Raw genomic sequence first — 15,390 nt, 5'->3', positions numbered from 1 at the left:
CCTTTCACCTTTTTTGTTCTTTTTGGTAAGTCTTTTATATTGGCTCAATAACCAGTTTTTAAAAAGATAATTTAGTTTTCATGTAGCTCTTTCCCCCTACCTGCCGAGACTATCCTGTAGAATGGCTTGGTTAACTGTATTTACTATAACCTTGAACTGTGCAATGATATGTAAAAACATAATATCAGATGTCAAAATCATGATCTTCTCTTTACAGGTTGTTGCCCTTGAATAATATACATCTTTTAGAATGAGGTCTACATTATCGGTGTATCTGGCTTCTCTATTCTCAGTTCAGATTACTTAGCTCAGTAAATATTTGTTATATGGGAAGTTGCATATGTCTAACAGATGTAACATGCTAAATTTAACAAATACCAATACCCAAGTTTCTTGTGTTATCATGTACTTTCTTATACTGGTCCTTGGGATTTTCCAGGCAAGAATACTGGAATGGGTTGTCATTTCCTTCTCCAGGGGATCTTCCCAACCCAGGGATTGAACCCAGGGCTCCCACATTGCAGGCAGATTTTTTGCTGTCTGAGCCACCAGGGAAGCCCCACACTTGCTTACACTTAAGTTACATATGTCTGACAGATGTAATGTGCCAGTTTTAACAAATACCAACACCCAAGGTACTTCTGTTATCATGTTCTTTCTTATACTGGTCAGGTTCTAACTTTCTTATTTAACATCACATTTTAGTAATACTACCCAAGACCAGATCCCAGTTATCCAGGTTGAGTTTAAACCAGACATTTGTAATAAATGACACTTTATTTATTTATACAGATGGTGAGTCTCATCCATTATTTATTGACTTTACTAGGTTAACTCTTAAAGGGTAATCTTATTCTGGAGTTTTTGAGTTTGCTTTTTGTGTCACTGTAGAGTATTAGGGACAAAAATTTCCTGTGGATAAAAATTAAGATTAATAGTGATTGATTTAAGAACTGGAAGAGATTTTTCTCAAAAGATAATAACAATAAAATTAGAAATTAATATTATAAATTTGGGGCCTTGGGGCTAGAATGTTTGCCAGGAAATCTGTGTCGCCACTCCTGCTATTATGTTTGGTGTTGTTATGAAGGATAATGGTGGGTGGGGAGAAGTTTCTGGTTAGACAAGTAATTCTTTAAAATCCAGGTTAAGCAGACAGTTGATAGAAGCCACAAGAATAAAGGTTATTGGCCCAATGCAATAGTGAAAGAAATAGAGGGTCAGAGTTTAAAACTTAGTATCAACTCCTGGTTCTTCCACCAACTAGTTAAATGATCTTCAGTTTCAGGTACTTGCACAATTAATCCAGTTGCATCATCAGAATAATCTTAATCACCTCTCAAAGTCTAACTTTATATCGTTTCATATGACTGTGAAGTAGTGTGATAGGGAATAAACTACTCTTCAAACAATCAAATGAGGTACCAAAAGTAAAAATGTAAAATGAGTTGTATCTAAAATACAAATACTTAATATGTATTAAAATATTAAAGGTACTACATGTAACCATTTAAGTAACACTCCTTCAGTAATCCTTGATTCAGTGACTCACCACACTTTTTAAAAATCATAATCAATAGTTTCTGAACTTTGACCACAAAGACCTCAAATATAAGAAAGTAACGGTTTATTAAAAAGCAGAGCACATTTATTTAATGGCAGTTAAAATATGGACCCGTAGTCACAGTTTGTTGCAGACTATTGTTTGTGTAATCTCCCAAATAATAGTAAATACTTTGGTAAATAGTTACTTTGGCCTTCAAAAATGTCAAGTCTTTGATCCTTAACATGACCTATCTGAACTATCTACATAAATTATTTCTTTGGATCTGGTTACTTTGTTTAGGATCGTTCTTAAGTGACATCTGGGTTTTAGAGTTATTTTTTTATTCTAATATTTAATACTATATTTGATATGCTCATGGGTGCAAATTGGTACTAACACTTAAAATTCTGTGTGCAGGAGGGATTTGTGATCCTGGAGCCTCTCATGAAAATGATGTTGCCCTGTATGCAAAAACTGAAGGAAGAAAAGAACACATTACACTGGATACTCTTTCCTATTCCTCATACAAGGTACACATGCCAATCTGTTTGTCAGATGGCCCCACCCCAGTTCAAGTCAAAACTGTGAAGACTCTGCTAAATGCAGAGGATAAATCTCTCTTCTTATAGTCCAGGAAGTTGCCACATTTCTTTAAAAGTGACATGGACGTTATTTTAGCATTCACTTTTTTCCTGATATAAACAAAAAGATGAGATTTTTATCGGGAAGATTGAATTACAACCCATCAGAGACAATAAGGTGGAGCCCAATGAGCTAACAATTATTCGTGTCCCTAAGAAAACTCTTAAGAGTGCCTCTACCTGTGCAGCCTTACAGACTTGCTATCAGGCATAGTGAGTATTAATCCAGCATTTGCAGTTTCCTAGGCAAAAGACACGGTAGAAGTATTTGCTAAGTCGCTTCAGTCGTGTCTGACTCCATGCGACCCTATGGACTGCAGCCTGCCAGGCTCCTCTGTCCATGGGGATTCTCCAGGCAAGAATACTGGAGTGGGTTGCCATGCCCTCCTCCAGGGGATCTTCCTGACCCAGAGATCAAACCCACGTCTCATATGCATTGGCAGGCAGGTTCTTTACCACTCGTGCCACCTGGGAAGACCCAGTAGAAGTATAGATTGTTACTACCTTTGCTTTTTTCTCTTTGCTAATTTGAGCCAGAGAGCCAGTACTTTAAAAAGCTTGAATAAAGCCAGCATCTAGTATCTCACAGTTTAAGTCAGGAAGACAGAAGATAAACATCAGGCTAGATAGGTAACAACCAAAGAAAGTATCCAACATACGCCACATCCTAGGGTCACCCAAGTTATACCGTTTGGAATTTTATTAATGGACAATTTTTCCAGCTATAACTAGGTAGGGTTATACTTGCACTGGTCAGCTGCATGTCTCAGACCAAATCAATTATGTAAGTTATCATGGATTAACTCATTGGCTATGGGTGTTTTTGCTTAGAGTCCTATTTTCGGAATACCTGGTTTGGCAAAGAATTTATATTACTTGAATACACTTTAAAAGAAGATTGATTAATGTCAAGTTGCCTTTATCTAGTGCAAAGGTAGATGAAATGGATACATTAGCTTTGATAACTTTAAAGACCTTAAGCCAATTTATCTTCAGGTAGAGAGAGTCTGACCAGTCACACACAGAGTTTCAGGTGTCTGCAAAGGAGGAATTCTGAGTGATTAAAATGAGTGTCTCCTAAGGACAACATCTTTGATGTGAAATAACAAATGGAATAAGCAGAATATTGCTTGGTGCTTAATAAATAGCAGTTGTATGCATAGTAATTGTAAGTTGAATCTTGGACAATTCACACTGATTCCCACAAGGAAGATTATGAGTGATTTTGGTTTCCTTTGTTTTGAAGGTTCCATCTTTGGTTTCTGTAGTCATCAATCCTGATCTTCAGACTCCTGCTACCAAATTTTGTCTCAGGCAAAAGAACCATCAAGGACATAATAGGAATGTCTGGGCTGTAGATTTTTTCCATGTCTTACCTGTTCTCCCTTCTACAATGTCTCACATGATACAGTTTTCTATTAACCTGGGATGTGGAACACAGCAGCCTGGGAACAGGTAGGAAGCCACATTCTGTGTTTGTGGACAAACTAACAATGAACATGTGAACTTGGCTATTCAATCAGAGCAACTTCTTAGTAAGTTGTCACCTTAATTTTTAATTTTTAATCAAGTATCTATTAATAAAATACAAACTTCTCCCCAAGGGAAAAAGAAAATTTCTTTAAATAATACAGAGAGTATGATTAGATAGATTTTACGTAGAACTTTATTCTAAGAAGTTGATCTTAGGTGTCAAAGTGTTTGGATTAGCTCTGGTAGCCACCCATTCCGACAGATTGCTGAGAGAGAAGAAAAAACAAATAACTGAAAAAATGTTTGACCCCATGTGGTTTAGTGGCCCCCTAATAATAGACACAGAAATCAACTAGCACTTCAAGAGCTATGAATTCTGTTTTACTTGCTGAAGTATTGCTCTTGTCCTTCCTAAGGATTTTGTCAGTCTCATGTTCACAGGATGAAGTAGCAGTGTGAGACATGGTAATTGCCTTGCCATCTATCAAATTCAGGAGCACAAGCTCAAGTTACCATTTGCTGTCTTTAAAACATTGTTTATTTCTATTAGCGGTAATTTAACTGCTTGCACTTTGAAGGCTGGCCAGACTTCAGTGGAGGGGAAAACAGTCATTTTGGAAACAGCATCTTAAATTTTTTTACACTAGTTCTACAGATGTTTAATATACTTCTCCAGAGAAGAGTCATTTACTTTCATTTGTTATCTTTGCCCTGTTTTGTTATGCTTTTCTGGTGTGATCAGTATCAGCTTAGAGTTTTCTACCAACCATGGGCGTTCCTGGTCGCTACTCCACACTGAATGTTTGCCTGAGATATGTGCCGGACCCCACCTCCCTCACAGCACGATCTATTCCTCTGAAAACTATAGTGGGTGAGTGAACTCTAACATAGCAAGAGATCTGAATCCATGTTGCAGACTCAAAATCAGTAAGTAAGCCTGAGATTAGTGTTTTTGGCATACTAGTTAAGGAAGCTGCCTTCTCCTTCTCATCTGATTTAGGAGTGATCTCATTTTTTTAAAAAGTAATTTTTGTAAATCTGATGCATGATCACAATTTGTAGAGAGTCATTCATTCTTTAGGTATTAAGCTTTTATATTTTGGATTGCATAAATTTAAACTCTATATAGTGACCTCTGGTTATTGCCAAAAAGACTTACTACCAAATAGTTACTAATGAAAAGATGGAGCATAGACAAGTAGAGGAAAGTTAAGCTTTGGAACTGAACCTGGGCTCAAATCATGATTCTGCCATCTACTTGTATAATGATATTTACTCTCTCAAACTTTTCACCTCTTTCCATGTAAATTAAGGACAATGATATAGCCCTTTGAGGACCGTTAAGAGAATTAAAGATGTCTATATAAAATACTTGCCACTTTACAGAATAATCACTAGATAAATAGTAAAAATGTTTCCAAGAATGCAAGATTAAGTTAAAAATTATTTTCCTTTCTAGCCTATGTTTAAATACACATAGAACTAGAGAATAGCAAAAAATAAGAAGTAATCTTTGCTAATCAGGACCCTAGCTCATCACAGATTATCATAGAATAATATCTAAGGTCTGAGTATTGATGTAAAATTTTCTTTTAAAAAGTCTGAAAAAAATCAGTGGCTATAAGATACTCTTAATTTGCTATGGATGTTTCTAGAAGTTATATATTTGTTTTAAAATTATAAACAGACTCCACAGGTGAATTTAAAGAGTTTATTACCAGCCATCTCAAGTATAGAGAGACTAGAACATCAAAAGCATGTAAAATAGATTCAAAAGGTGTAAACTGGATATGAAGCTGTTTTGTGCTAACTTTCTTGCAGGTGGAACCGAATAACAATTCCCCTTCCTAATGCAGCACTAACCCGGGACACCAGAATTCGCTGGAGACAAACGGGACCAATCCTTGGAAATATGTGGGCAATTGATAATGGTTAGTTTTTGCCTGTCATAATCACATGCATTGAAGTAGACTCTTCCTATGCTTTTGTTCATCTGCACATACTTAATCACATTTCCAAGTCATGGTCTTGCAATTCATTAAACGCCCTTTCTTCCCTTTCTCCTTTGCATTCCGTTAGAAGCCCAGAGATGCACAATCAGAAGAATAAAGATAGTGGAGTCAGCAATATTAGATGCTAGTACACTTCAACATACATTCTTTTAAAATGCATAAAGCTCTGAAACTCAGATTCGCAGGTGATGACAGGGGATAGCCTAACATTTCTCTTGAATGTTTTATACAAAATTAACATAAATACCATACTGCATGTATTAAAATGACTCATTCTTCTCTTAGTAACTACTGTGACATCTGGAATGATTCTTTTTTAGATGCAGACATCACACATCAGGAAACATCATCTCTAAAATGAAACTTCTGTGTGAAACTTTTACCTCCTTTTCAGAAAATAGCATAAAGGGAAATTTTAGAAATATATAAAATACCCTGTTGTCTTTAATTTTTAAATGAATTGTTGATAAATTGTTGCATAACAGTAAAGCCAGTATCACTCATGTTGATTACTCACAAGAGCAGATATTTAATCTGTTGGAGTCCATGACTGTAAATTTCCTGTTTTTTTTTTTAATTAATAGCCAACTCACTTAACAATTCTCACTTCAGGCAGATTCAGAGATTTCCTGTTTTTAAAAAATATATAAATTTGACTGAATGGGTTATACTACAAGGAAGTAAAAGGGAGGAAAGAAATGACAAAATATCAATACTTAAGTTAGTTTAGGATAGCCACTGACTTATGTTAACTTTATAAAGTGGGAAAACCCTTCACTATTGTAAAATGCTAAATTTCCATCTCTTAACATTTTTGTTTTTCTGAATAATTTAAAAATTAATGCACAATTAATTCAAGAAGTTTCAATTCTTGAAACTCAGAAATGACTTCAGGCAAAATGATTTGCTGTTTGTTGTTGTTTAGTCACCGAGTTGTATCTGACTCTTTGTGGCCTCATGAATTGTAGCACACCAGGTTTCCCTTCCCTTCACTGTCTCCTGGAGTTTGCTTAGATTTATGTCCATTGAGCCAGTAATGCAGTCTAATCATCTTGGTAAATTTTTTAAACAATCTATATTAAACGAAGACCAATAAAAGACTCAGATTTCAAAGACCATATGAGCCACATGGGTACAAACATATAGAGACAAACACACTGTATTTGCAAAAACGTCTGGAGATGAATTTGTTAAAATGAAATTTCTCCACTGGTAGACTATTTTCGATAGAACTTGAATTACCTGTTGATTAGCTCTAGGGAATGAGTATATACCTCTGGATTGTGGGCTATGGATGACATTTTCCTGCTGTCATACTTTTCAATGGTCTTAGAATGAGCTTAGATTACTTTAGATTATCAAAAAAGTAAAGTGCTAAATGAAGAACATATAAGCCTATGAAAAGAATATTTAAATTTCCTTAAGATGTACAGTATGAGTTTAAGTTAGAAAGTGTTTGCTACAGGTCATGAATTCCCAACATTATGCTTTGAGTAGAATGAGAAAAGATTAAAATACATGGAATAGGCATGTTTAGCAGTGTCTGTCAAATGCAGAACTAGCCACACAATCTCTTAAATTCTGATATTATTTTATATGAGGCTTTTGCAGAAGCAGAACCTGGTTTCTGGTTTCTTCAAAAGGCAAGAGGAATACGCATATATCTTCTCAAGGGAAATTTGTGTCTACTTGCCAAAGAATACTCCCCAAATCTCTCCCATTTCACTATGGAATTTCATAATTACATCAAAGAAAACAAATAGAAAAAAACAGATCAATATTTAAAATTCATAGTAAAATGAAAGGTCCTAGAGCAAAGTATGTTTGTCACCACTTTTTAGTTTGTTTAGCTTGATTACATTAGTGAAAATAGTGAAGAAAATAGATTTATCTTTTCCACACTCTTAGAAAAACAGAGCCTTTAAATTTATTCTACTGTGAGTCCTAATGATTTCATAATTAGCAGGGAAAGATGACAACAAAATTCTTAGAGAAGAAAATGATAATGAATAGTAACTTTGCTTATGCCTGAAATTGAATACAGGAGAGCTCAATAACCACTGGATCTCTGATTCCATATTGGTTTTGTTCCACTTTTACACTATTTAGTGTGTTACTGATTGTAGTGATTATCAAAAGGCTTAATATCTTTAAATGTATTTGAGTCTGAGTATCTCAAACCTAGCATTCAACAATCAGGGCCCCTTTTCTCAGCATTCCCACGTTTAGAATTTAGGTTTGTAATATCATTATCAGTCAAACCTACCATTTTTAAAAAGCTCTACAAGTATACAGAAGACTTTATGCTCAACCACAGATTTTAAGTCTCCACTTGAGGAAGAATAGATTAATATTTAGAAGTGCATGTAACAGTCATCTGCAGTGATATAGATTTTCCTCAGATGAAAATGAAATGATAGTTTTTTAATTAAATTATAATCTGTCCACTTTGTGATATATTCTTAATTTCCACCCAAAGAATATAAACTTGGTAGAAAGTTCAAGACAGAAGCACTAATATGCTGCCTGAACCCATTTTAGATGAAGAGACTGCATTAAGAACCCAAAGTATTATGTTCCTACTTTCTTTGCTATGACAGATTAAAATCTTTAAAGGATTATTTAAGTTAAAACCATTCTGGCAGATTTGTAGCTACACACTTAGCTTGTCACACAGCACTCTGTATGTCAACTGGATTCCTGTGCAAGAAAGAGATTTCATGGCTATTGCTTCACAAAATTGTTTCACATGCTGGTGGTGGTCTTGGCCTTTCCTGTGATTTTTGCCATCTTTCACATGCTCTCTTTTGCCCTGCAGTTTATATTGGTCCATCATGTCTCAAATTCTGTTCTGGCAGAGGACAGTGCACTCGACATGGTTGCAAGTAAGCATTTTTAAGTAATATTTATACTTCTCTTTTTTGATATGTGCTTTATATACTGAAACCACAGGTGATATTAATTTGTTTTATAATTAATTAGTTTCCTTTTTACGCTTTTGAGGTTTTTCAAGACCAAAAGTAGCATGCTCCAAATGGAATTTCAGCATAATAGATTATTGAATGTATTTTGTAAGTGGAAGTTGCTTAATAAATAATTTTTCTATTAGGCTAAATTGTGAACAAATGTAGCATACTTCATGTAAATTTGTGAACAAATTTGAATTCTTCAGATCTTGATGGCTGCCTTGTATGTCTTTAGTTTCTTCAATATGACATTTCTCCATAAATTTGTTCTAGTGTTCAGGAATTATATTTGAATTCCTGGCATGCTTTGTAAATGAATTATAAAAGTCAACGATGATCCATAAACCTGATGTAAAAGGAAACTGGAGCAGGCCAAATTAACAGATTTGATAAGAAAATCCATCATCTTTAAGTGCTATTTGAAATCTTCCTTACTTTTGAGAATCTTTTAGGTCTTCAAAATGATATATAAAGAATTTAACATAATAATGATATTGAATATGAAGTATGAAATTGCACATAAACAGTGTAATACCTTACCCCTCACCAGACCATTGTGTTATATTCATAGCAAAATGATAGTCATATTTATTATATCATTATCTATAATATTTAATTAATAAAATATCCTGAGAATCCCTGAAACTACAGTCTTTGTTATACAGATACATTTTCAACAATGGATCATCTAATCTGTCTCTTCTTGTCCTCCAAATTAGAAAGTCAGTAATTAATTGCTTAATGGAAAAATCATAAAAGGGGTTTGAACCTGATCATTTGTAAATTATCTTTATAAGGCAAAATACTGGTCACCACTGAGAATAGTGTCAGGTTAGCTTTGTTTTTTATTTGAAGTATACTTGCTTTACAGCATTGTGTTAGTGTCAGGTGAATAGCATAATGATTCAATACTTTTGCAGATAAGATTGGTGCAAACATAATTGCGATTTTAGACAGTGAATTTTAAATCATTATAACTAGGCTCAAACACATCGTTATTAATCAAAACAGAAACAATTACAGTCAACACATTTTTGCCATTGAGAAATAAATGTTTATTACTTTAGCATAAAAATCTATGCTTTAGGATTCTGCAAAGTCTTGGAGAGCTTTTTCTGCCTCCTGCTCGTTGTGGAAGCCTTTTCCCTGCAAAAAGTTGTCAAGATGCTTGAAGTAGTAGTCAGTTGGTGAGAGGTTAGGTGGATATGCCAGATGAGGCAAAACTTCCTAGCCCAATTCATTCAACTTTTAAAGTGTTGGTTGTTCTATGTGCAGTGAAGCATTGTCTTGGAAAAGAATTAGCCCCTTTCTGTTGACCAATGACAGCTGCAGGCATTGCAGGTTTTGGTGCATCTCATCAGTTTTCTGAGCATACTTCTCAGATGTAATGGTTTTGCTGGGATTCAGAAAGCTGTAGTGGATCAGACTGGCAGCAGACCACCAAACAGTGACCATGACCTTTTTTTTGGAGCAAGTTTGGCTTTGGGAAGTACTTTGAAGCTTCTTCCCCATTCAGCCTCTGATCTGGTTGTCACTGATTGTTGTATGAAATCCACTTTTCATTGTACATCATGATCCTATTGAGAAATGGTTCATTGTTGTGTAGCATAAGAGAAGACAACACTTCAAACCAATAATATTTTGATTTTTAGTTAGCTTACGAGTCACCCACTTATTGAGCTTTTCACCTTTCCGATTTGCCTCAAATGTAGAATGACCATAGAATAGTTGACACTGAGTTCTTGGGCAACTTCTTGTGTAGTTGTAAGAGGATCAGCTTCAGTGATGCTCTCAGTTGGTGTTAACTTCTAACAGCTGGCCACTACTCTTTTGATCTCATCTCCTTTGCAAAACCTCTTGAACCACCACTGCACTGTACTTTCATTAACAGTTCCTGGGCCCAGTGCATTGTTGATGTTGCAAGTTGTCTCTGCTGCTTTACGACCCATTTTGAACTCGAATAAGAAAATCACTCAAATTTGCTTTTTGCTTTCTTTTTTCAAAGTCTAAAATAATCAAAAAATACAAAGCAAGTAATAAGTCATTAGCTAAAAAACATAAAGTAAGAAATGCACATTAAAATGATGTATAACCGCATTTATTTAAGAGTGTGTTCCAATATCAATCAGCAAAGTTCAACAATGGAAAACCACAATTACTGTTGCACCAACCTAATATATTGTGTTATAGGTTATTGCAAAGTAATGAGTATAGTTTTCTGTGCTGTACAGTAAATTTTTGTTACATATCTATTTTATATATAATAGTTTATATCTATTAAACTGATACCCCTAGTTTGTCCCTCCTCTTTTCCCTCTCTCCTTCAGTAACCACAAGTTTATTTTCTATGTCTGTGAATCCATTTCTGTTCTGCTATATATATTAATTTGTATTATTTTTTCGATTCCATGTACAAATGATATCATACAGTGTTTGTTTTCTCTTTCTGACTTATGTCAAAAAGCATAATATTCTCTAGGTCCAGCCACATTGCCGCAAATGACAATATTTCATTCTTCCTTATGGCTGAGTAACTTTCCATTACTCAGATGTGATTATACATATATATCACATGTCGTCTTAAGTAAATCATCTGTTAATGGGCACTTGAGTTGCTTCCTTATCTTGGCTGTTATAAAAGTTCTGCTGAGAACATTGGAGTGCACATATTTTTTCAAATTAGACTTTTTGTTTTTTCTGGATATATACTCAGGAGTGGAGTTGCTGAATCATATGGTAATTCTATTTTTAGTTTTTTAAGGAACTTCCATACTCTTTTCCAAGTAGCTGTATCAATTTGCTTTTCCACCAAAAGTGTACAACTTTCCCTTATCTCCACATCCTCTCCAAAATTATTAAGTATGTACTTATTACCATTTTATTTCTTGTTTTCCAGTTGTTTTTGTAGTTCTTCTTTTTTCTTTTTGTTTTACCCTTTGTAGCTTGATCATTTTCTTTTATAGCTTACTTCAGTTTCTTTCTTTTTGAATTTTGTGCATTTTTTGTATATTTTTTTCATTGTGGTTACCATGGGTTTCCCTGGTAGCTCAGTCAGTAAAGAATATGCCTGCAGTGCAGGAGACCTGGTTTTGATTCCTGGGTCAGGAAGATCCCCTGGAGAAGGAAATGGCAACCCACTCCAATGTTCTTTCCTGGAAAACCCTATGGACAGAGGAGACCGGCTGGCTACAGCCCATGGGGTCACAAGAGTCAGACATGACTTAGCGACTAAACCACAGCATTGGGTTCAAGTATGTTGACCCATAGCTATGTACTTGTTTAAACTGATAAAACTTATAGGCATTTAAGTTCAAATACATTGTAAAAGATCTACATTTTTACTCCCCTCCCCTACATGTTATGTTTTTTATGCCATTTAATCCCTTTACTGTTTATTGTAGTTATGGTTGCTTTTATAATTTTTTTGTTGCTTTTTAATCTATTTCCTATCTTATTTAAGTGATCTTCAGTACTCACTATACATTTCCTTTCTTATTGATTCTTGCTTCTTTCCCCTTTAGAGAAGACCCTTCAACATTTATTTTAGGATAGGTTTAGTATTGTTGAATTATTTTAGTTTTTGCTTCTCTGAGAAATTCTTTATCTTTTCTTCTGTTCAAAATTATAATCTTGCCAGGAAGAGTGTTCTAGGTGACAGATTTTTCCCTTTCAGGACTTCAAATATATCATACCACTCCCTTCTGACATGAAAAGTTTCTGCAGAGAAATCAGCTAATAGCCTTATGGGTTTTCCCTCGTGTATGACTCTGTTTTACTCTTGCTGCCTTTAGAATTCTTTCTTTATCTTTAAATCTTGCCTTTTTTTATTATATGTCTTAGTGTGGGTCTGTTTGGGTTTATCTTGTTTAGGACCCTCTGTGCTTCCTGCACCTGGATAATTTTCCTTCCTGTCTCCTTGTTTGGGTTTGGACAATTTTCAGCCATAATTTCTTCAAAAACATTTTTGATCTTCTTCTTTCCCTCTTCTCCTTCTGGAACCCCTATCATGCATATGTAGGAATGTTTTGTATTACCCCACAGATCTTATATGTTGCTTTCATTTTTTCATTTGTTTTTCTGTCTGCTGTTCTGATTGGGTAATTTCCATTATTCTATTTATACGTTCTTCTGTATCATTTGCTTGATTAATTATTCATTGCTTCTAGAAGGTTTTTTATCTCAGAAACTGAATTATCTATTTTTGATTGGGTCATCTCTGTAGTTTCCAATTGCATGTTAAAATGATCTGCGTTTATATTGCTAGTCTTCCTTAATTTAGCTGGCATTTTTATTACCAACTCTGTCTCAGTGTCTTATAGACTCTGTTTCATTGTTTATTTTTTCAGGGGTTTTCTCTTGCTCTTTCAATTGGGAGTAGTTACTCTGCATTTCATTTTACTTAACTTTCATTGTCTTAATGAATTTAGGTGAAATAGTTATCTGTAATGGCCCTGAAAAGGTGTTTTTTTGTGAGTACATCAGTGTCTTTAGCATGAGACTGAATTAGATTTGTATGCCAGCCACATCTTTCCTCAGGGTATGCTGGCCTCTATCACCTTGATAGGGGGTGTGGTTGATATTGGAAGAGCTAGAGCCTGTGCAGGGTGTGAGATGGAACTCCTCTCTGCTCCGTAACTGTTGGAGTTCTGTCAGGGCTTGGTTCTGCTTTCCAGTTGCTGGAGGGGGAAAGCTGCAGGTTGGGCTCCAGCTGGCTCTGTTCCCTTTCAATTCAATTCAGTCGCTCAGTCATGTCTGACCCCATGGATTGCAGCATGCCAGAACTCCCTGTCCATCACCAACTCCCGGAGTTCACTCAGACTCAGGTCCATCGAGTCAGTGATGCCATCCAGCCATCTCATCCTCTGTCGTCCCCTTCTCCTCCTGCCCTCAATCCCTCCCAGCATCAGAGGCTTCTCCAATGAGTCAGCTCTTTGCATGAGGTGGCCAAAGTACTGGAGTTTCAGCTTTAGCATCATTCCTTCCAAAGAAATCCCAGGGCTGATCTCCTTAAGAATGGATTGGTTGGATCTCCTTGCAGTCCAGGGGACTCTCAAGAGTCTTCTCCAACACCACAGTTCAAAAGCATCAATTCTTCGGTGCTCAGCCTTCTTCATAGTCCAACTCTCACATCCATACATGACCACAGGAAAAACCATATCTTTCTCCTGATACTGAGGCCTTTGGCCCAAAGGAGAGTGCTGAAGTCAGTAAGGCTCTGGGGCTTACAGAAGTCTGATGTGCTGCCTGTGTTGGTATCTGCAACTCTACTCAGACACAGCCCAAGTGTGCATCCTTTTCCGTTTTCATTTCCTAGATCTAGTGCAAGGTTGTAGCATGGAGTTGGCGGAGCCAGAGCATTTGCTCAGCTGGGACAGGGGGTCAGAGCTTGTGGTTTCAGAAACTGAAGCGGTTGAACTGCCATCAGAGGTCTGGGCTGCTTCTGGGGTGCCGTTTAAGTGCCAACAGTGACTGCTGCCACCCCAGCTGGACCATACCCCAGACCCCCAAGCCTTTCCTTTGTCCCTAGATCTAGTCTTCCCCCAGGACCTGTCTGCTGGAGATCTAGCACCAATCTGTGGCATGGAATGGCCAGGGCTGCAGCATTCTTTTGGCTGGGAGCCAGTCTCAGGGGCTCCAGTAGCTGCTCTGCCATCAGAGGTCTGTACTGCTTCCATGCTGCTACCAGAACAAGTTGACTGCCCCACCCAAACCACATCCCAGGCTGCAGGGCTGCTCCTCTGTCCCTATGTCATGTTTTCTCCCAGGACCTGTCAGCTCTAGATGCCATGCCAAGCTGTGTTGCAGAGTGAACAGGGCTGGGTAGTCACCCAACTTGGACTGGGGATCACAGTGAGGTGGCACCCGCTAGTCCAGAGCACTCTCTGCCCTATCTGTTGGCAAGCCAGCACCCTCCTACTCCTGGCGAGTGGGGTCTAGGCTTCTGCAGCCATTCTGTCTGTCCTAGCCATTCTCCCAGCACCCAAGGGAACTTGGGTACTCCTGCATGTAGGACCCCAGTACCTGTATACCTCGTCTGTGGCCCCCTCCCCAGGGTGAGATGCCACCCGTGCAGTCCTTCCTTTCCTCTTAGACCCCTCCCAGAGGTACAGGACCCAACTGATGCCTATTTTTTCCCATTCTACCTGTTTACATTACCGTCTTTCTTATAGCCTTGGTTGTGTGGGAGTTCTGCCAATTTCCACTTAGTTTTACATGAGAATTGTTTCACATATAGATGTATTTTTAATGTGTTTATAGGGTAGGGGTAAGTTCTACATCCTCTTACTCTGTCACACTGAGTCTCAGGTTAACTTTTTTAACTGTATTCCAATGAATTTAATTAACAGAGACACCATTCTGCATAATGGAAATGTTTGTAATGGAAATATATATAAAGAATTGAAAAGTTCCCATTTAATCTCAAAACAGAATAAGCATCTCTGCCTTTTTTTAATAAAACTACCAGCTCCTGCCCAGAAACACTGACTCATTAGAACTATGAAACATCAACTGGTATTTTCCTCGAGTTTATCTTTACTCATTATCTGTAGACAGATCATCCTCTTCTTTAGTACATTTCAAATAAAATTAACACAGAGAAGCTGACATTTTTGTAATTTCTAAAGTCCTGAAAAATTTTGAAAGCAAATTATCTAAAATGACAGCTGCTTTTATTAATGAAAATAGAAAGTTCTATTTCTGAAATACCAATCTATAATTACAATGGTTACACTTTGTACCTCATTATTTTG

At 36.5% G+C, this 15,390-nt stretch overlaps 1 protein-coding gene across 2 annotated transcripts in view; it reads left to right on the top strand.

Moving 5' to 3' along the window:
- Positions 1 to 15,390, top strand: part of RELN (reelin) — a 536,845-nt gene that overhangs the window by 341,182 nt on the left and 180,273 nt on the right. For both annotated transcript variants that reach the window (XM_068972809.1, XM_068972810.1), the window contains exons 13-17: positions 1,964 to 2,076; positions 3,434 to 3,642; positions 4,403 to 4,531; positions 5,482 to 5,591; positions 8,491 to 8,557. In XM_068972809.1, coding sequence (XP_068828910.1) covers positions 1,964 to 2,076; positions 3,434 to 3,642; positions 4,403 to 4,531; positions 5,482 to 5,591; positions 8,491 to 8,557 — 628 coding nt within the window. The remainder of the gene's footprint in view (positions 1 to 1,963; positions 2,077 to 3,433; positions 3,643 to 4,402; positions 4,532 to 5,481; positions 5,592 to 8,490; positions 8,558 to 15,390) is intronic.

This window comes from Capricornis sumatraensis, chromosome 5 (genome assembly GCF_032405125.1).
Source record: "Capricornis sumatraensis isolate serow.1 chromosome 5, serow.2, whole genome shotgun sequence".
In the NCBI taxonomy this organism is placed as follows: domain Eukaryota; kingdom Metazoa; phylum Chordata; class Mammalia; order Artiodactyla; family Bovidae; genus Capricornis; species Capricornis sumatraensis.
This window is presented reverse-complemented; position numbering and strand designations above follow the sequence as displayed.